Source organism: Setaria viridis, chromosome 1 (assembly GCF_005286985.2).
Source record: "Setaria viridis chromosome 1, Setaria_viridis_v4.0, whole genome shotgun sequence".
Lineage (NCBI taxonomy): Eukaryota > Viridiplantae > Streptophyta > Magnoliopsida > Poales > Poaceae > Setaria > Setaria viridis.
In genome coordinates, this window is record NC_048263.2 from 22,949,123 (window position 1) to 22,972,529 (window position 23,407).

Here is a 23,407-nt window from a genome sequence, read left to right on the forward strand (position 1 = left end):
GATACAATTAAACAAGTACATGACTAAGTCATGGTAGGCACTATTTTTCTAGATTTTTGCATGGTCAGGTTAACATAAGTATTATGACAATTTATAACCTATTACTAACTTAATATCACTAATTTTACTATGTTTGATATTTAACTGCATCCAATATTTTTATTGTGTAGATCTGATCAACATCAGGATAACAAACTTCTTTTTGCAATTTTATGAATGTTATTTGATTTACTACTCAATAAATAAATATAATAGGAATTTTAATAGAAAGGAAATAAAACATTTGTCTTGGCGGGAACTGAAACAGTGGCCTGCAACCCCTTTAGTACCAGGTGTAGCTACTACCCGGTACTAAAGGCATTCATTAGTACCAGGTGTGGGTGAGGCCCAGTACTAAAGGGGGAGGGGATAAAACCCCCATCCCCTTCCTCCCTAACACTTAGGCGCGGTTGTCATCCCCTTCCTCACTGGATCCTTCACCGCCGCCCCTCCTCCACGCCGCACGCCGACGTCATGTCCCCAACGCCTTCTTCGACGCCGCGCGCCCCCCATCGCCCCCGTCGCCTCCCGTCGTGTGCGCCCCTCCGTCGCTCCCCGCCGCTGGTGCCCAACCTCCACGCCGACGCCACCCATCCTCCATGCTGGTGCGACCCCTCCTCGACCGCCGTAGCCCCTCCTCAACCGGTGTCACCCCCTCCTCTATCGTTGCCGCCCCGGCCTCCTCCACCGTACCGGCACCGTCTCCACTCTGCTGCCACCAGGCTCCCGCCCGACACCGGCGCCGCCGCCCGACCCGGCCGTCGGCGCCTCCTCCACTCCGCCACCCCTCCTCCACTATACAAGTGCCACCTCCTCCACTCCACTCCGGCCTCCTCCCGTTGACACACTGCCGGCCGGCCACCCTGACATCGGCGCCACCCTCGACTCGGCTGTTGGCACTCCCCCACTCCGCCACCTTGACACCGCCAGCGCCGCCCCTAACCCGTTCTCCATGAAGCGCAACCAGCCGGCCGCAGGCTCCGTCTTCTTTGCTAACATAAGCCTGCGACCGGCTGACGTCATGTAACACCCTAATTTTCATCATTTTCAATTTAATAAAAATTAATTAGAATCTCATTAGAAGTTGTTTGAGTTCGTTTAAGGCCTTAAAATCTTTTTCTTAAATTAACTCAATGCACCATAGGTTTAAGTGTGTTGCATTGCATGCTGGTTGGATTTCTTATTATTTGAGTGTGAAAACGTTTAAAAATGCGTTTAGGCGATGTTTAGTTTCCTCTGAGAATTTTTCAGATTTTTCTGGGATTTATTCTCATTTTCTTTCAGCTTAATCCAATTTTTGAAGGTTTCTATAAATCCTTTCCGGAGCTCCAAGTCTTTTAGTTGGGTTCCGTGTGTCCCAAATCATCTCCAAGAATTATCCTGAATTTTTTGAAGCTTTTGGAGTATTTTTCGCGATTTAATTATGATTTCAGGATTTTCTGAAATTATTTTTAAATCCGAAATTAATTCAAAAAAGGAAATAAATTCCGACCTCCACCTGGCCTATATATATATATATATCACCGCGTTCCTCTCGACACGAGGATTTCAGATCTAAAATCCTTTTTGCGAGTTGACTCTCCAAGTTCCGTAGATCTGAAGTCAAAGTTCGGCCGCCCGCAAAACTCCAACGAGCAGATCCGGCAAATCCGTTCGTCCTCGGCCAAAGGTGAGCACACCGTTGCGTTCGTATCGTCGATCTCGTTCCGTTTTGCCGTTCATGCGCGAGATCGGACTTCGTTTTTGGTGTTTCCCTTTTTCTCCGTTTTTTTTTCTTTCTTCCCGTTCCTGTACCGGCCATGGCCACGGCAGGGCCAAGGTCTGGCCGCGCCTCCTTGCCTGCACGCAGCACCGTCGCCCCACCTGCGCGCTGCGCCGTCGCCGTCCTGCCCCGTGGGTGCTGCCACCGGCCACCGCTCGCCGCCGGCTGGTCGTGCCCACCGAGTTGCCTGGGTCACTGGTAACGCACGGACAGACCAGATGCAACCAAGGAAGAAGAAGGAGGTTTTGCGTTTTAGCCCCCGAAGAAAAAGGAAATTCCGACGGAAAGTTTGTGTCTTGTGTTTTTGCAAAAAGGACCCTGGAAAAGTTAGATTCTCAAGTTCCAGTCCTACCCGAGATCTTTTGCAAATATAACCCTATAAATTCTGTTATTTGCAAGCACTATTGCTTGAGTCTTGCAAATCTTCCTTTCTACCCCCTGCCATCTATGGTTAATTGCGTCTAGGTCCCTACCACCTTGTTTATCTCATAACTTCTTTGTTCTAGCTCCGTTTTGAGTGATTCTTTCGCTCACGCGTTCGTCTTAATGAGTAGATTACTTTGGTACTGCTTTTAAGTAATATTTTTGATGATTGGTGTACTGTTTTTAATTAAATGCATTTGTTTGCTTGTATGTGCTCGTGTGACGCGTATAGAAGAAGTGTAGTTCGAGGAATCCAAAGAAGAGGAAGACTGAAGACTCTGAGCAGCAGCAGGGCTTTGAGGAAGGCAAGTGTCCTTGGTCATTCCCGTTTATACCTAATTGACATGCATTGATTCACAATATTTATTTACCGCGTGCATTAACATGATTGGTTCCTATTAAGGACAATGCCTAGTTTCTCTTGATCATACCTTGCAGCCGAGTTGTTTAATTAATCTTGAGGGTAGATTATGCTTAGCTTGCTCAACTGGGTTGGTAAATAAACAACATGGTTAATTTATCTATTTACTCAATGTTCCTATGTGTTGATTTAATTACAAGATCATATATTTTAATCGGAACATGGAGCGACCACCTAGGAAAACAGTACAACCACAAGGACTAAATGGCTCTGGTCTTGGCTAACTAATTAGAGGACTCTAGTGTTGGACTGGTGTTAAGGGGGGGCATGACTCGCGGAACCTCGTGCACTGGAACACACTAGGGAAGTCTTTGTAAAGGCCTCGTAGTGTCCCTATGCAATCACACCTCGAAAGTGTGGTATTGTGCCTACTTTTGCACAGCATGGTTGGGTCTAAAGTTCACCTGAACTTTTACGCGACTTGTGGGTAAAGATGTACAACCTCTGCAGAGTGTAAAACTATTATAACAGCCGTGCTCACGGTCAAGAGCGGTCTGGACCCTCACATGATTAATTTACTTGAAGATGATACAACTGTGTTATATGTTATGTTCATGCTTATAGTATATCATTGCTCTATATTAATTGTGGGATGGTATAAACTTACATTTGCTAGTTATTAGATGATGAATAAAATTTGACCAATTAAAAGTGCTAATCGCAGTTAACCTTGTCAGCCTTCTACCATATAAAGCCTTGCATGTCATATATATTTCTCTCTTGCTAAGTACGACATGTGCTCACGCTTGTGTTTTATATATTGCATCTACAACGTCCGGATTGCTGCTCAGACCCGGAGAATTTTGAAGATTACTGAAGTTTTTGGAAGAGTTCTAGGCGAGTCCACCAGTCAGCAGCCTGTGGAGTTTTTGGAGATCCGCTGCCTATATTAGAGATTTCTATCTCAATTCTGGTTACATAATTTATGTAATTCTCTCTTTACGCTATAACACTGTATTTGATATTTACTGAAGTCATCGTATGTGTGAAACTTGATCCTGGCACACATATGATAGTCATCTGGTTTTGCCTTTAAAACCGGGTGTGACAGAAGTGGTATCAGAGCCGTGTTGACTGTAGGACGTTACCCTAGTTTGAAAATGGTCGAATTTAAGGATTATAATACTTTAGTAGCCATATTTTCTTTATTATTGCTATCTTCTTACTACTCCCCACCCATTGATGATTTATCTCATCCTTGTTGCTTAGAAGTCTACTACTTCTACCTTACCTTGCTCTAAAATCTTTAGTTTGTTCAAAGACTCGTTTCGTACTACCATTAGATGGCTACAGAAAGGACGATATCCCACAAGAATGGACCAATCTCGCATGCTCACCAACTTTAGGAGCATGAAGCAGTGGAACAAGCTAAAGAGCAAGTGCATCTAGATGAAACTAGGAGGAAGAATGAGATCCTGGAAACAAATCAAAAGGAGATAAGAACCTACCAAAGGGGTTGGGAGAAGATTTGGATGAAGAAGTGTCTAGCCGACCCTCTGCCTCACAAGATTGTTCGCTATGGCTCTCCTAGCTCTAGGATCAGGGCATCCTCTAATCCTTAAGAAAACTTAGGAGGTCTTATTATCAGTGGTGAAACGTTAGAATCGAATCGTTTGATCAGTCTTGTTTAGTGTGCTTGTTATGCTTGTCATTGTGTTAACTTGTTTGAGTTGGTTCTTTGTAATGATTGTGATGTGTTGTGGAGTGATGACCACAATGACATCAGTTTAGTAGTAGAGTTGTAGATGGGGTTTTATCTCGTCTCAATTGGACTAAATCAAGCACAATCTTTTATCTATCTATCCATCTATCTACCATCCAAACCTAGAGCTGCTAAAAAAAAAGTGTTCTCATCACCATCCGACAGAGCTGCACTGTTTGACGTATATCGAATCCAGTTGGGTTAGCACCAGAATTTCATAGGTTAACTTCTGCAAAGGCTTCGTGGTTTTTGGATCTACAGATGGAGAGAAACCTGGTGTTAGTGGAATAATCAGAGTCTGCCGTAATCTGGAATTTATATCGCCCTACCTACTTGATTCATCTATAACTACAAATATCTGAGTCTCATTTCTTTTCTTTTTCATCAGATGGTGAATACCAAGTCTAGATCTGAAGTTGATCAACCAGCACAACCTTGTCAGCGAAGGAGCAATTCTAACCTTAATCCTCAGCAGAACAAAGCGCCATCGGGAGGGATGGAGCAGATCCTTGCTGCCCATACTCAGCTGTTGCAGAACCTGGCCAACTCGGTGGCTAGTTTGCAAGCTCAAGTGAACCAGACACCACCAGCACCACTTGTGCATCCTAGGGACAAGCACAGGGAGTTCATGAGCCATCGACCTCCTACCTACTCTCACTCAACGGATCCATTACAAGCTGATGATTGGCTCAGGAATGTAGAGAAGAAGCTCGAGATCACACAGTGTAATAACAGGGAGAAGGTTCTGTATGCTTCAGGAAGATTGGAAGGACCCGCTGCAGATTGGTGGGATTCCTACATAGGTGCCCATGAAGACTCATCTACCATCACTTGGCAGGAGTTCAAGATCAACTTCAGCGCACACCACATTCCAGCTAGTGTGATTAAGCTTAAGAAGCAGGAGTTTCTCAGTCTCAAACAGGAAGGGATGTCTGTGAATGAGTATCGAGATAAGTTCATCCAGCTATCCCGCTATGCACCAGAAAAGGTCGCTACTGATGATAAGAAGCAAGATCATTTTTTGGAAGGTTTAGATGGACATATTCAGTATCAGCTAGTGGCCCACACTTTCTCTAACTTTCAGCACCTGGTGGATAAGGCACTTCTGGTGGAGGATAAGCATCGCGAGCTCCAAGAGAAGAAGAGGAAGTTCAACTCCCAAATACAATCCAGCAGCAATAGCCATCCTCGTCTGATTCAAGAACCTTGGCCACAAGATTGTCCGGTCAATCAATATAGAAACTCTGGGCAGTATCCTCTTGAACCACCCGAGTTTCAAGAGCCCCATCCTAATTTCCAAACCCCAAGACCAGCAACCCCAGGGACTTCCCAAATGATATCAGGTGACCCAAGAACTCCAACTAAGAAGGCTTGTTTCTGTTGTAAGAAAGAAGGTCATTTGATTGGACAATGCCCAAAGAAGCTCTTACAACTACTTGGTAAGAATAACCAGAAGAAAGCCCAAGTGCAAACTCTCTTAAGCAATGACAATCAGGTCCCTGTTTCAGGAAATTGGCTACAGTCAAACTACGAGAAAGGCAAGGTGAACCATATAACTATTGATAGTGCTCGAAGTTCTACAGATGTGGTGCTTGGAACATTCCTAGTTAACTCTACTCCAGCAGTAGCTCTCATTGATTCCGGTGCATCACATGATTTTGTTAGTAAATAGTATGTTGCAAATAAAGGGTTAGTCACAGTCCCTTTGAGACAACCCATGCTAGTGGATTCCACTGGGAAATTGTTGAAAGCGAAGCACATATGCCCAAGAGCCAACATAAATATAAATGGGGTAGATTTTCTAGCTGACCTTGTAGTGTTGGAAACATCCAACATCGATGTCACCCTTGGAATTGGGTGGTTGAGCACTTTTGATGGTGATGTTCAATGTGCTCAAGGATCGGTGCTACTTACAAGTCCACAAGGGGAAAGAATCGAGTATGTATCTACTACCGCAGGTTCATTGAGGGGTTCTCTAAAATAGCAAAACCTCTTACTTCATTATTAGAGAAAGGAAGGGAATTCAAATGGACTGAAGCCTGTCGAGTCAGCTTTGAAGAGTTGAAGAAGAGATTGACTACAGCCCCAGTGCTGGTAATGCCTGACCTACAGAAGAACTTTGATATCTATTGTGATGCCTCTCAACAAGGCCTAGACTGTGTTCTTATGCAGGAGGGACATGTTATAGCCTATGCATCCCGACAATTGAGGAAACATGAGCAGAATTATCCTACTCACGATTTGGAGTTAGCAGCAGTTGTGCATGCCTTGAAGATTTGGAGGCATTATGTCCTTGGAACTAAATGCTGAGTCTACACCGATCACAAGAGTCTAAAATACATTTTCACCCAGAAGGACCTTAATCTGAGACAACATCGTTGGTTGGAGCTGATTAAGGACTACGATATGGAAATTCACTACCATCCGGGGAAAGCAAATTTGGTTGCAGATGCCTTGAGTCAGAAGGGTCATGCTAATCTGGCCTTAGCATTTCAGTTGCCTGAAGAGTTGATGAGGGAATTTGAGAAGCTTAACTTGAGTATAGTTGCTCATACTAAAGGAGTAACTATGGAAGTGGAGTCAACTCTAGAACAAGAGATACGAAAAGGACAGCTTGAGGATGCCAAGATCAAGGATATTAAGAAGTTGGTGAAGGAAGGAAAAGCCTTGGATTTCACTGAGGATGCTAGAAATGTTGAATTACGTAGAGAATGTAGAAAAAATGTTGTCTTAGCTAGAAAATATAGAAAAATTCTTGAATTAGCTAGAAATCCTATTAATTGTAAATTGTACAACATGCCATGTTAGAAAATCATGTTAATTGTTAGAAATGTCTAGAAATACTAGAAAATTACTTTCATACTTTTAGAAATTACCAAATTATTTTTGAAATCGTGTTAGTTTTTGTAGTCAATTATTGTTACAAAATGTATAAATATTTGCCATTCATTCCGTAGTCAATTATTGTTACATAATGCATAAGTTTTATTTAGTCAATCTTTTTTTGTCATTTACTAGCAATTCACAGTAAACAAAAATTGTTGTAGTCATTTATTGTAACGAATTGTATAAGTGTTTAATTCTTTTTTTGTTGTAATTTACTAGCAATTCACAGTAAATATTGTTGTGGTCATTTATTGTAGCAAATTGTATAAGTGTTTACTTCTTTTTTTTGTTGTCATTTACTAGCAATTCACAGTAAATATTGTTGTAGTCATTTATTGTAACAAATTGTATAAGTGTCTAATTTTTTTCTTGTCATGTACTAACAATTCACAGTAAATAATGTTGTGTCATTTATTGTAACAAATAGTATAAGTGCTTAATTCTTTTTTTGTTGTCATTTACTCGCAATTCACGGTAAATATTGTTGTAGTCATTTATTGTATAAAATTGTATAAGTGTTTCATTCTTTTTTTAGTCATTTATTGTTTGAAAATTTGTATAAGTTATAGTCATTCTTAGAATAATTCTTTTTATATTATTTTAGTTACAATGGTATGATAAGAGGATGAGCAGACCCGATTGGACGAGCAATACCTAAAGGACTTGATTGCTCAAGGTCGCATGAACGATCCGCCAAATAAAGAGGTCAATCACAGCCAGACTGAAATCTACCTCAACATGTCTCGGGATGGCAATGAGGAGCAACCAATTGCCAAGGAAGGTAATGATGGGCAACAAGGCAAGGTATAGCAATTATTATGCGTAAACCTGATTTGAATTCTCTACCTATCAAGATTATTGGGAATTAGTAGTTCTTTCATTTTTCAGCCATCTGGATCGAGCAGGCCTAAATGGAAACGAGGCCCAAAGAAGTTAGAGGGCCGTATCATCATCACAGAACTTAATGAAGAGGGTGAACCAACTGCTCCAGACAATGCTAAGACCAAATTGGTGAATCAAATTGGATTTCTTGTTAGGGATAATATCCAAATAAGCTTTCATAATTGGAAAAGCCCTAAAATTGATGATAGCATGGTCCCTAAAAGCACGGTCCCCATAAGCACGGTCCCCGAGCGAGAGAAGGAAATGATATGGGAGCAGATAAAAGAAAACTTCACGTTCAAAGGTGTAAATGAAGAAAAAGTGAAAGATTGGGGCTTTCGAAAGGGTGCAATTGCTTTTTAGATGTACAAGAACAACCTGAACAAAGACTACATAAGCAAGGGCCTTACACAAGATTTCACGAAGCACCCGAAGTTAAGGGATCACTGGGATTCATTTATGCAGTTCAAGCAGTCACAAAAGAGCGATAATTAAGACAACTAAAATCAACACCAACAATGCTCGTCACAAGATATACTTGGGCCAGGAGGTTACAAGAAGGGGACCATCAAATGGCAGAGGATGGAAAATGACATAATTGCTAAGGGAATAGTACCGACGACTCTTGAATGGCCAGAGCGAGCAAAGCATTGGTATTATTCTCATGGCGGCACGCTCAATCCTAAAGATGCATCATTTGTGTTCGGCCAAGAATTAAGAGAAACGGCTACGAGGCTTGTTGAGTTAATAAAGGCTACGGCCGAAGGATCTTTCATGCCTGATCGAGAGAAGGATGAGATGACTATGGCACTAGGTAATCTTGAATACCCTAGACGTTGTTGAGGCAAAGGAGTAATTCCATGGAAGTTTGCCTTTTGTGAGCACATTGATTCATACAAAAGTCGCCAAAGAACTAAGGCCAAACACGCACGACAGCTGCGAGAGTTGCAAGAACATGTAGCTTTGATAGAGGCAAGAATGGAGAAAGCAATCGACAAGCATGTGGCTCTAGCTCTTAGCAAACAAGCCAGTGAACAAGCAGCTGCATCATCAGGGGCTAATATTGACATAAGCCCCTCTCAGCATTGAAGTAGCATCGCTTCCACGAAAGCGCCAACTGGAGGATATTTTGACATGGTTGAGGACAACCAATGCCACCCCATAGACGGCATCACTAGGACGGCCCTTGTGAGCTTGTTAGTCCTGTGAAAAACAAGATCATCGTGGTGGCTTAAGGTGTGGCTGAACAACCGACAGAAGGCCAAAAAATTTATGGCATGGAGATTCCAGATCGTGGTTACACCTTTGGGGTGGACCAAATGGTCGACGGTTGGATGACCTCGAACTGGAGATACCTAGATGTGACGGGGAAAAGAATCTAGAAGAAGCCATTTACGGTTGGATTCTATGGCCCAAGTGCTACATAAAGATTCCACAACCGAATCCCCAACCTTGGGATCATCTCCTCAGGGCTCAAGGGAAAGATCCCTATGCTATCTACCAGGGCACCCTCTCCACTAGCTGACAGGGATCCTAGCATGAGTCCACTAGCTGACAGTGATCCTAGCACGAGTCCACACTCTTCACCAGCCGACAGGGATCCTAGCATGAGTCCACCTCCCCCTGTTATGAGAAAGGATACACGGCGGAGGATGACTTCAGTTCCGCCTACTGCGCCTACAAAGAAGAAGCAGAAGAAGCCAAAGGAGAAGCAACCAGAGCCTAAGAAATCTTATGATTTGACTAATGCGAAACTCAACGCAGTAGTGGATTCTCAGGTTAAAGCTCACTTCACACCAAAGCCTCCCATGAAGAAAGATCCACCACTTGATAAGGTTAAAGTTTGAGCTTTCATTAAAGGCATAGAGTTGGAAAAAAAGAAACAGCTAGAGAAACCACCGCTATCTAACTACAACCGCACAATAACAAAGGCTTTTCAGAGGAAGAAGAAGAAAAGTGGGTCAAGTATTCCACAACTCAGAACCCAATCCAACCAATCGATTGCCCCGCTCCAGGTCTTTAGAGTTTGATAAGAACCTGATTCTATTCGCCAAAGATACAAATCTCACCGCAGCTCAATTGAGGGGAGGATCACATCCCAAAGCACCCTAAGGTTGGTAAATGGAAATTTGAGTTAGGAAAGAGCTTGTGTGGCCGCAGGTTGTGGACCTTCTTCCAACGAAGATGTACAAATTGCACCAATGGAACATGGAGGCTTCAACCATCGGTTTACTCATGCTAGAAGTTCGAGTTGGAGATCAGCATTATTTCCATGGTGATGCCATTATAAATCTGCCACTCAAGGAACTTTATTTCCTTTACAATCAAGACGCACTTGATAAATCACTCATGAGTTCCTGGGTTCTGTAAGTGTTTAATTTGCTCTAACTTCAAAATACTTTCTCTAGTCATTGTGCGATGTCTTATCTTCTATTCTATTTCGTATCATGCAGGATGGAGATTCAAGATTGCCGGAGGATAGGATTGTATGACGTCGGCTTCATGGACCTAGATGTTTTAAACGAGGCAAATGTAAGAGATAAACCAAATCATCAAGATCGAGATGGAATAGAATTGGATGACGTCAAGATGGAATCCTATAGGGAAACACTTTTCTTAGTCGAGTCGGAAGCAGAGACCAGCTTTCTTGGTCGGAGATGGAAAACCATGCCAAGCATCAAAAGAAAGAAACAGCTGCCACTGTTCCCTCTTGCGTTGGAAATCAATGGTGTATTCAACTATGCGCACACCAAAAAAGCTAGCAGAAGGACTTCAGCTTGCGTGGCAACAGGAAAAATCTCTTACGATGCGATCGACTACTTCTGCAAGAGCAGGATGTCTACACCGGCTCACTAATGACTACTTCAAGTACTCGTCTCGACTAGATAACTAGTCGATGGTGGGCCTCATACCATCGACAACTAGTTGGATCAACTCCGAGTAGTCAGCTTCATCAACAACCATCACGGCTTCATCGACAATCGTCCATGAATCAAGCTAAGTTACTTTTTTAATAATTATTTTTCTTTGGCTTGTTTTCAGCATGGTTGGTGAATCCGCTGACTACTTTTCTGTGTACGTCTCTCGATGGAAATTACCCTTCAGAGCTACACTTAGCCAATTATTCCTAGGGCTTATTAACCGATAGTCATGGGCTTAGTACACCGAATTATGGAGGCTATAGCCACGGGTTTTGTGCACTAAGTTCTGGAAGCTCCGCTAATAGGCTTGGTACATTATATTTGGGAGGCTATGGCCACGGGTATGCTGCACTGAGTGCTGGAGGCTAACAGCGGCTACACCCTAAGGAGGCACAAATCCTTAGTGTGGCAACACGCACTCTCCTTGCCAAAAGGTAGAAAAGTCTGAATGACTACTTTACGCGCAATCGCATAGAATTTTTGTCACAATGCCGACTATTTATTTTAAATATCTTCTCTTAGCGGTCACTAATCTCCTTGAGCAGAACGCGCCTTAATTTGTGATAGCCTCAGATCTTCTGTCATGCCCAAACTCTAGGACGCGACACAAAGATCTCCATAGTAGCAGTGCCAGTACACGTACACGAGACAAAGATCTCACACGCAGTGGCAATGGCTAAACAGAGATTGGGAGCCTAAACATAACAGGCTAACTACTCGGGAAAAATATGGACGAAACAAGAGCATGACACACAATATTTACATTATATTCATCACTGAATAAATTTGAGTAGTTTCAAATTATACAAATATGCTACATAATGTATGCATCTCTTTTTGCAAGTCAAGCTTCGACGACGACTATCCAGGACGCTCAGCGTACCTACAATGGCTCCACTAGCTCCCGGGCTTGGGGGCTAAGCGCCAATTACTACTCAGAACATCTTTAATGGCTCACCTAGCTTCCAAGTTTGGGGGCTCAGCGCCAAATAACTACTCAACGTGGCTTCTACGGCTCACCTGGCGCATAAGCTCGGGGCTGGACGTCGGAATACAACTCGGATGATTACTTGCATGAAGACTAAAGACCCTCGGATTGATTATTTAATCATTCCAAGGCTCGGGGGCTGATAAGCTACACCCAACAGTTGATTTTTTTTCACGACGAAAGAAGAAGATTCAAGATTTTATTGACCCTTCGCCTGATTCTTCGATTCAACCTAAGGCTTAGGGGCTACTCCATATGGAGTGCGACTTCCGCCAGCATCCATATCACATTCCAAAGATGAAGATTAGAAAATCAAGACGATCAAGGGCTTCAGCACACTGTAGCCTCATGGCATCTTGGAGGAACTTTGAAGATTCAGCCAGACAAAGTTCTCGAAGAGCACCAAAACTACTTGGCGAGGATCTGAAAAGTACTCAAAGGCTCCTGCATTTGACTATGAAACGCTCAGGGGCTTGACGGGGATAGATGCCCAGTCCCCGCAAAGAAGGAAGAAGACGGACTCCTACTATGATTCCCCTGTAATCCTACAAGGACTCATACCATGTAATCCTACCAGGACTCCTACCTTGTAACCGACTAGTAATCCTGCCCCCTGGAGTATATAAAGGAGGGCAGGGGTCCCTAGATTGGTAGGCGAAGACCTTGTAGAACCACAATAGAGGACCAAATCCTCAACACAAAACAACACCCAAGCGCAGGGCGCAATATACAACACCCTAAATGGGATGTAGGGTATTATGCTACTCTGGCGGTCTGAACCTGTATAAATCCATGTCTTGTGTACTTGCTTTTACCTTCGAGTTCCAGGTCTGATGATTCCCCATCAAGCAATCTACTACATCGGGATACCCCTCGGTAGGTTGCCGGGTATAAAGACACCGACATCCCATCAACCAGTTGGATTAATAGCATGGGCAGAGCTACAGGGTATGCCGGGTGGGCCTCGGCACACCTTGGGCCCCAGCACCTTACATATCCGTGAATCGCCCGCCTGGTTCGACCCTGATGCTAGGAGGCAGGAGCCTAGCCCATGACTGACGACTGTGACGATTCACAAAACTGACGATTCCTTTCCTCCTGTGAGGCTGTGATGATTCCTTTCCTGTTTCCTCCCGTAATTTCCCCTAGCCCCTGGATGGCTGGACCCTAGTCCTCTTACCTCTGCACTCTGCGGCTCTACTAGGCACGCCGCACACGACTCCTCTGCCCACCACCGCCAGACGTCAGACCGCCACAGTGCCACGACTCCTCCCATCCTCCGTGGCAATGCCGCCGGCCGCCGCACCAGGCCACCAAGGCCGGCCAGCGCGTCTGCGCGTGGGACTTTGTGCCATTGCGCGAAAACTTCTTATCGTCCACAAGGAAAACTTCTCATTGTCCACAAGGAGGTTTAAGATGAATCTATCTTCTATTTTTTTTCTTATTTGAAAAAACTTATATTCTTAAATATTTTAATTTATTTATGTATGATGCTTTTTTATTTCAGTTCAAAGTTTAATCTTTTGTGAGGCTGTGATTTGTAAGTTTTCAACTCGAAAGTTTAATCTTTTGTGATATATTTTGAACTATTTATATTGTGATTTGTTATTGTTTCTAGCTTAGGGGGTGTTTGGCTAAAGGGGGGCTAAAGTTTAGTCATGTAACATCGGATGTTTAGATACTAATTAGGAGTATTAAACATAGACTAATTACAAAACTAATTACACAGATGGAGTCTAATTCGTGAGATGAATCTATTAAGCCTAATTAGTCCATGATTTGACAATGTGGTGCTATGGTACCCATTTGCTAATGATGGATTAATTAGGCTTAATAGATTCATCTCGCAAATTAGCCTAGGTGTTCTGCAATTAGTTTTATAATTAGCTCATGTTTAATCCTCCTAATTAGCATCCGATCATCTGATGTGACAGGGCTAAACTTTAGCCCCTGTATCCAAACACCCCCTTAATCTTTGAATTTATCGAATTGTAAATGGTTTTATCAAATTGCATAAGATTTTTTTTCGGCATACCCTGTGGTAAAATCGTAGATCCGCCACTAGTTAATAGTGGTTTTAATAGCCATTCGAAAATAATATGATTTAAGAGAATCAATGGTATGCACAATATATATTTCATAGAGACAATTATAGGAGCACTTCAGTATTGCAAAGTTCATTCTGTTCAAGAAGTACAAAATAGAGTCGACACTATGAAAGTGGGAACATAACATCTTCCCACATAGTTACCAGTGTTCGAGAGAAACTACTTGAGTATACAATGCCATCATCATCAGTCATCTATCTCCAAAGTGTTGCACCACACACTTCATTTCATTGCACATGACCTCCAGTAGCAAAAGAGAAATGTATCCTCTACCGGCCAAAGGCTGTCATCTTGGTGCCTTCATGGCCATCATAGTCTCCACAACATTGCCATGATACTTGTCACTAGAATGGCCATAGCCCCGTCTACCAATGCTGCATTACTGAAATTATTAAAATGCAGTTTCCTGAAGTAATGCATAATGGTCCATTCCACCTTTAGCAGCAGTGCCTGCTAACACCGTACCTGAGATAAGCAACATGCATTATCTTTTATAGTTATATAGTACATCGTCGTATCAAGTGACGTGCATAGAGAAGTAAAAGAATGCTATGTAACCATGAATTTGCTTACTCGCCGAGAGCCTGCTCTTGATGGTTGGCACCGGTCTGTCATCCTCTGGGAGTGACACGTATCAAGGTCGAAGTGCCGACTCAATTATGTTGGAACTAATCACACTCACTCGGCTCTCACACACAACTCCACAACTTGCGCATGAATCGGCCAACACTACATGCAAATCACTACTAACAACTGGAAACGTCCAACGGCAAGCTCCAGTCCACCAACAATGCATGCATCCATGCAAACGGACTGACCACTTCTTGCTCCCGAACGTGCCCCACGACTCCATAGCTCGACCAAGCACCTGGCCACGCGCGTACACCTGCAAGGATACCTGTACTCACATCATGGCTGCCACTCCTGGCCACTACGCCATGCAGCATGATGAGCACGTATACAACTAGCACAAACTAATCCTAGACACCACTAACTCACACAAATGTAAAAACAACAAGATTAATTCTAACAATCACCCCCTAATCTTGTTGGCTTTATTCTGCACCTCCACGTTGGGCTTCACAGTAGTATGGGCTCATCGTCGGCATCTGCCAAGTTGCGCCACACCCTTTAGCACTTTCTTCTCCACAGGACACTCATCGGCGAAGTGTCCGAACTCACCACAGTTGCGGCAGTCGATCTTGGACTTGTCGAACTTGCCGTGGTACTTCTTCTCACTGGTCTTGTTGCCGTTGCTGCTGGAGCAATTGTTGCTCATTTTCTCTTGAGCGACCTTGGCCTCCCACTCCGCACGCGTGAGCCGTGGCTCAACACATGCGGCCAACAGCTGCTGCTCCACCTCCTTATCACGACGCCACCCTTTTGAGGACTCCTAGAACGCCCTCAAGCGCCCAATCGTCTCGGTCACCGACATCTCCTCCACATCCCCCATTGCTTAATGGTGCTGATGAGGGGTCCGAACTTGTCGGGGACAGAATGCAGGAGCTTCTCAATGACTGTGATCTCCTCCACTTTCGTGCCGAGAGAGCGAATCTCGTTCACGATTGTGGTGACCTTCAAAGCAAAATCATTAATTTTCTCGGAATCGCCCATGTACATACCAGCAAGCTCCCTCTTTAGGGTTTGTACTCGAGCCTTCTTGACACGCTCTTCACCAACGTGCATCTCCTCGAGAGCTTTCCACGCCTTCTTCGCCGTCTCCTCCTCAGAAATGACCATCACCACAGCCTCCGGCACAGCTTGGACAATGGGCGAGAGCCATTTGGTCCATCTTCTCATCAACCGGACCTTTGCTCTCCACAGCCGCCCACACACCTTGTGCGCGCATGAAGATCTTCATCTTGACAGTCCACACGCCGTAGTTGTTCTCCGTGAGCATGGGGTAACGTAGTGTCACCCCCGCCTCCTTCACTTGCTGCACCACCAGCTTGCTGTCGTCGTCGTCGTCGCCGTCACCGTCACCCGTAACACCTTTGCCAGGACGTCGGCTCGGCGGCATGTATGCTCCATCGCCGGACATCTCCTAGGCTCTGGTACCAATTGTTGGAACTAATCACACTCACTCGGCTCTCACACACAACTCCACAACTTGCGCATGAATCGGCCAACACTACATGCAAATCACTACTAACAACTGGAAACGTCCAGCGGCAAGCTCCAGTCCACCAACAATGCATGCATCCATGCAAACGGACTGACCACTTCTTGCTCCCGAACGTGCCCCACGACTCCATGGCTCGACCAAGCACCTAGCCACGCGCGTACACCTGCAAGGATACCTGTACTCACATCATGGCTGCCACTCCTGGCCACTACGCCATGCAGCATGATGAGCACGTACACAACTAGCACAAACTAATCCTAGATACCACTAACTCACACAAATGTAAAAACAACAAGATTAATTCTAACAAATTACTGGTCCCTGCTTCATACACATCCAAATTTATAATTAAATTTAGAGGAACCGTTCCAACCCCAAGGAGCCACCAAGTAAAAATCTCATTAAATATTAACCAGAATCAAATCCTACGAACCGGCCGTTGTCGCTACTGTTTAACAGATTCCTTTGTTTTTTAATAATTAAATCGGATCAATCATCTGCAAGCACTACCGACACCTAGGGTCCTAAATAATTACTAGATGGCCATCTTGATTTCAGATCAAATTTGCTGCAAACTAAAACAGCGCACAGAATGCTTAGAACGGTGATGAAGTAGGGATTTGGTGCAGAAATCACATACATAATGATAAACCAATCGTTGCTCATGCGCACATAATGTTTACACTGGTGGAAAACCCACCTTTACTCCTGGTTGGATAGTATCATAGATCCCGAAAATCCATCCGGAACTAACTTTTCACGCCAAAGGGGGCACTTGGGACTAAAGAACCCCTTAGTCTGTGACTAAAGGGGTCCATGCATGCGCATGCAGCTGCATGCACGTACCCCCTTAAGACCATTTTTTTAAAAAAATTCCATATTAATGCTAATTGTTGCTTTACATATATATGAGCATACATCCTTAGCGTACACCACACGTAGACGCTCGTATTGTATGGAAGTCATACATATATTATTAAAATAATAAATGATACAGTGTTTGGTGAAAATTTAGGAAACAAACTTTTGCATACAAATAAAGGTCCAGAATTATTACAAGTTTAGCATGTCTTGAATGTCTTTGTACTCTGCTGGTGGTTTCCTCAATGAATCGAACATAATAACGTTGCTTTTATCAATCATAATTATAAGGAGAATCCAGTGGAAAGCTGCATACATAAATGTTCATATTAGAACTAACTAATATTAACTAGGTAAGGAAAAGGAAAATGAAAATAGACGGTAACCAAACTTACTTAAAGTTGTATGGTAGTAGTATGTATTGCTTGTAATTTTATTGCTCCAAGAAATTGTATATTACGTCCAATGTAGGCTTTGGTTGATCCTGTATCTGAACTTGGTTAACGAGCGATGGATCCATAAAGCCAACATTGAAGTAAGATTCTTTGCGGCACCCTGAATTAGCATCCTACATAAAATAGAAGACAAAGTTGGGTGACGCATACACACAAAATAATTATCTGAGCCAAAGTTTACATCTTGATAACCAGACACTTACAGAACCAGGGGTTGATGAGAGAGACGTCAAGGGCATCTTGTTGGTACACTTCATATATATCCTTGAATTGCAACCACAAGAGTTTCTCACGTTCGTTGAAAAAATCAATCGGTTTAACACAAAGTGCAAACATGAGCCTTTCCTTGGCCGACTGCTACATATACCATTGATGGAATTCGTACATCTTTGTCGACAGCTTCCGTACCAATTCAGGCCTTACTAGAGGCTTGCCTACCTCAAATGGCCATTTAGGTACAATCTTTTCTGGAGTTGGCGGTTCAACTTGTTCAGCAAGCGACACACTTGTATCTTCCATAAACATAATGACTTGGATTTGTTATTCTAAGGGCATTGCTGCTATAGGTTGAGCGTTTTTATTTGCTTGCTCTCCGAGCTAAGGGACAGTACGATTGGAATATGACTCTCCTTGTTTTCTCATCTCATAAAACTTAACTAATGAACGCTCGTAGTTCGATAGTAAAGTCTTCTTTACTTCTTTTTCATGCCAATAAATTTTTTTAATTTCGCTGGATCTACTAGCTTAGGCTCTATCGCCTTTACTTTTCTTTCTGCAGGTTTTTTTTCCAAACCACTCCCTTACATATGCTTGCGATGCCTCCTGTAATCCTTAGGAGTCATATCACCTGCTAGCTTCTGAATAGGTTCAGACTTCTTTGTTTTCTTAACAGGTTCTTTCACCTTTGGTTGCCTTGGCTTGAAAGGTGGTGGTCACGACTTCTTGAGAGGTGTTGCAGGTTCCTTGCTCGCACCAGAGTTTAGTTCTGGTGACGGTGATCGAGGTGGGGTGTTTTGGTCATCGTCGCTCGGACCACCAGGATTCGATGTAGATGGAGATGGTGATCGAGTAGGATGCCACGGTCCCGGTGGTGACGACGGTCCTGGAGGTGGATGTACTGGAGATGACGGTCTTGAGTTCTGAAGAGATGGTGGCTACAAGGGATCTATGGGGAGCAATGATGCCTCCTTGTCGAGGATGATGATGTAGCGTTTGCGCCATAGAATGATCCTGTGAAGTGCATCTCTTAGTGTTCTTTCCCCGCCACCTCCTGGGAGGTCGAGCTCTAGGCCTTCATATTGACTATCACAAATCTGCTCTAGGCTAGTGCTGGAGTAGCCAGGTGGAACCTTCATGCTATGGCTTGTTTGTCCTGGCAGGATTCGTAAAGCACTTCCGTATGCCACATGTACATATAGGAGAAATAAAGAAGTTATTAAACTCCCAAGGCATTGATCAATTGAGATAATTACATAATTTATATATATGTATGCCTTAATAGTGATGTTGCCAAATGGTCTATACAACTTACATGAGGTGCGCTGAGTGATGTCATCCATAGGATACCGTTGGTTGTCCTACGCAACCACGAGTAATCTTGGCATGTTCTCATTGGGGATCCGTGTGGAAGCACAGCTGCTTCGACGTTGAGAAGGGCTGACAACGATGTTAGGATTTAGTAGTGCTCTAGATTGAGCCATCTCAATAGCTGCTAGGGCCAGTCGTTGATTAATTTCTTCCTGCTTTAGCTTCTAACATGCACCGCCAGCTCTCCTCTTGCCTTTCCTTTCTTCTTTTCCGGCTTCTATACGTGTCGATGTCCCTACGAAAGCAAACTTCCACGGAACGACCCCAAAGCCTCGGTGAGGGATATGGGTACCCCATGGGTCCCCATCGACCATACTGGCCGGTCAAGTGGGCCTACTCGATCAGAACGTGTGGGCCAAGGACTTGAAGATACTTGGACCACAAGATAAGGAGGTCGGGCGATTCAAATTAGCCCAGATATCACGGGATACGTATTGTAATCCGACTCAGATTATCTTCCATGTAACAACTGACTAGATTAGATTCAAACCGACTTGTAACTCTAGGTCATCAGCCTATATAAGGTGGCCAAGGGCACCTCCCGAGGGCAACCCAATCCAATTTGTAAACCACGCACCAGCATAAAGCAATACAAACCACCAGCATACAGGACATATGGTATTACTCTCCGGAGGCTCAAACCTGTCTAAATCCTCATGTTCTCATGATCACATTCGAGTTCTTGGTCTCGCGATCCTCTCTGCCTACAAATCAACCACTTGGGTAATCCCTTGGTGGACTGCCAGGCAACTAAATCCGACATTTGGCTCGCCAGGTAGGGCTGATTGTGAGATCCTTCCCAGCGAGCTCGATGGCATCCTGCCCTAGCATTGTCTTCTCGAGAGCATGAAGGATTTCCTTCCGCCGACCCAGCCACACCCTCCAACCTAACCAGCGGCATCGGCGGATGCACTCGTGCTATGGGCCCCGACCAGGTGACCACCGCGGGAGCGAGCAAGGCCACAGAGATCCAATGGTCATCGCTGGTTACACGGATGCGAAAAGCATTAGCGTGTACTCGCTGCTGCATCTTCAAGGATAAAGGAGGATTCTCTTCTTATTTCCATACTATACATCCGATTCAATCTGCTTGGTCTTAATTGATATACAAAGATTGTTTTAATTTATCTCCTAACTTGATGTGCGCATGGTTTTCTGTCTACGCTATCACAGTATATTGTACATACATACTAGCGCCTGGACATCCACACTTTGTCCCAACATTAAACAATAATTATCGAAACATCAAAAATTAACACTTGCAACATAAGGATTGCAACGCCTTTACATTCATGAAACATCTCGAACCACTTCGTGCAACATTCAAAAAACACATTGCAACAACATTGCAACAACAAAAAAAGCATGTCTTACAGTATTGCAACAACGAAAGAATAAGTGACTGAAACAAAGAAAACAACTATATGCAACATCATGAACGATTTGTTGCAACACCCGATTGCTGGCAAGTCAGACTGTTGCAAAACTGATAAAACATCAAAAGTCATTGTTGCAACATCCCAAAATAACTACTGCAACACCAGGAGGTACCTATTGCAACATGGAGCTGTCAGTAGGCGCGAGCTTCTGCTGCTCCGGTTTGCTACGACGACAAGCATCATGCGGAGGAGACGGAGCCCACTCAGATCCACGACGACTAGCCTGCCCGTCGTCGGCCGAAGGAGAGGAGATGCTACCGGATCTGGGGAGGGCGCCGCCGGCCGGGGTAGAGGAGGGTCTAGGGCTTGCTCGGATGTCGCCGGGGTCGGGGAGAGGGCCACCGGATCCGCGAGCGTTGGGCGCTCCCGGTGGGTGAGGACGTCGGAGTGGGGGAGGGGCTCCGCCGGGGTGGGGGACGAGGCTGCCGGGGTGGGGGAGTGCGCCGCCACCAGGGTGGACGAGGAGGACGCCGGGTGGAAGGTTGAAGAAGAAAGGTCATGGGAGTGGGATGGGGAAGAAAAAGAACGGTGGGAATAGATAAATAGGAAGCGCAAGATATTTTTGGAGCGGAACGATCCGACGCGTCCGGACGCTCGAACTATATAGCATTACCGTATATCGTATACCATGCCCATCTTCAACTTCCGCATGGGGAGACGAGGAGTTCATCACTGGATCGCCAAAGGATGTCAGCATCGTCGTATTGCCGTACTGGCTGCCATACGATGCAACTCCATACGCAACCAATGGGAACAACGTCAAGAAGGCAACAGCTCCCACCGGCAATCGTAGCTATTCGTGCATGCACGGTTGAATCGGAGGCTGCACGCCTGCACTGCAAGATCAAGGAGATGCTCACGTGTGATGGCATAAACGCGCCCACAACTGCATACGGAAACTTCCAAGAAAAATCTTCAATTCAATAATACGTTTTCTTTTCCTGATTATGTTCTTCACTTTATTCTTGACAGCTAACAAAGATTACGTTAACTCTTTCCTAAGCATGCCTTGTGAGCAGATTTAGAAATCTGGCAGCTATGGCCACGCATGGATCACGGTGACGGTTGCAGATACGTGCATTGTCACAACTCGGCATCAAAGCTTCACCGCTCAGCGGTAGCGCTCCATGGCCGCAACCACCGCAGCATGGACTGCTGTCCGAACGCTAACACACTGCCGACCACTTTGATCACCCGGACCCAACATCGGCGTCTTCAACACTGTTCACCAACTGCTGCTTGCCCGAGCACGCTGCTGACTCGCCACAAATTAAACTAAGTCCTATTCTCAATTAAATATTTTACAGCTTCCGTATACCTACATACGCCTCGGCTCCTCTATATCTCCGTGACTTTCACCGACCACTTTGGCCGCACTTTTGCCGACCACTTTGGTCGCACTCCAACTGCTTATATAGCTCGGTCCGTCCGCTACATGGGCGGTCGAGGGCTACACATGGGTGTATAGATGGCAACGGGTACAGATTACACGCGTGCCCGCGGGTAAAAACCCGTTAGGGTGAGGATATGGGTACCATTTTGTACCTACGGGCATGGGTGCGGGTTTGATTTTATGCCTGCAGGTAAAAAATTTGCGGGTATGAAAATACTTTACCCGTGCCCGCAAACCCGCAAACCCGCATGACAGGTGGGCCTGCTACACATGTATATAATGGATTTTCTAGGGTTCCTTATCCTCCCGAGTGGCCGAGTCCCGCCCGTCGGCCTCCCGCACAGGCACAGCCGCAATCCGGCCTCCCGCCATCCCGCTCCCGCTATCCCGCAGGCCCGCCGCCAGCCGCCCGCAGGCGCAGCGGCGCAGCCCTCCGCTCCGCGCCTCCGCCCCTCCCTCTGTCCCTCGGGCAGTCGGGCCTCGCCTTCCGCAGTGGGCCAGCGGCGCAGCTTCCCTCCGACCGCTGCCCGTCCTCCCGAGTCCCGACGGCCCGCCCTGCTCGACGCCCTCGCTTCCCCCTGCTCGGCGCAGCTTCCCCCCGCTGCCCCGCCGCCGCCCACCTATTTTCCCGTCGCCGGGTATGCTTCATCCATTTACACTTCTGGCGGGTATGCGGGCATGCCTGCGGGCAAAATATGCCCGCGGATAGCGGGCGTGGGCGCATATTGCTGCTCGTGGCGGGTGGCGGGCGCGGGCGCGGGCACAGATATATTGTCGCGGGTGCGGGTTTGTGATTCGTATATCCGCGCGGGTTTTACCCGTTGCCATTTTTACATGGGTGCCCAGCTCATGCTGGTGCTTTTTCGCACAGTTTCAACTGCTTTGCGGCTTGTCCGTCCCTCTTAACGGTTGCTAAAGTACTTGGGTAGCACATGCCTTAATCCGTGAAATCTTGACTCATCCTGCGCATCTCCTATATGCGAGCATCAGGTCAGACCAACGCTATAGCCTGAGATAAGCTGTCCTCTTTGTGAGCAATGGTCACCAGGGCTAAGTGCTATTACAACTACCTAGGAAAATTACCTGGTCTACAAGAGCAGGATGCGCAAGAGTTTACTTCTACAGTGAATTAAACTTCCAAATTGTTCAACTATTAAACAATCTATACTATGCTACATAATGTTTGTATTGTCCTTTTACAGCTCAAAAACTACTCGGCATGCCTCCCGTCGCCTGGCCAACCTCTTTGGCTCGGGGCGGGAGGCGACTCAGTGTACTTCTGCGGCTCGTCCGGCTCCCAAGCTCGGGGGCTGGGCGCCACAGACAACTCGGTGTGCCTCCCGTCGTCCGGCCGACCTCTTTGGCTTAGGGTGGGAGATGACTCAGCATACTTCCGTGACTCGTCCAGCTCCCAG

At 45.3% G+C, this 23,407-nt stretch overlaps 1 protein-coding gene across 1 annotated transcript; it reads left to right on the top strand.

The window, feature by feature from the left end:
- Window positions 1-4,843: 4,843 nt before the first annotated feature.
- On the top strand, window positions 4,844-6,019 carry LOC140221631 (uncharacterized). Its single transcript, XM_072291372.1, has one exon. The coding sequence runs from the start codon at window positions 4,844-4,846 to the stop codon at window positions 6,017-6,019; it is 1,176 nt and encodes a 391-aa protein (XP_072147473.1).
- The last annotated feature ends 17,388 nt before the right edge of the window (window positions 6,020-23,407 follow it).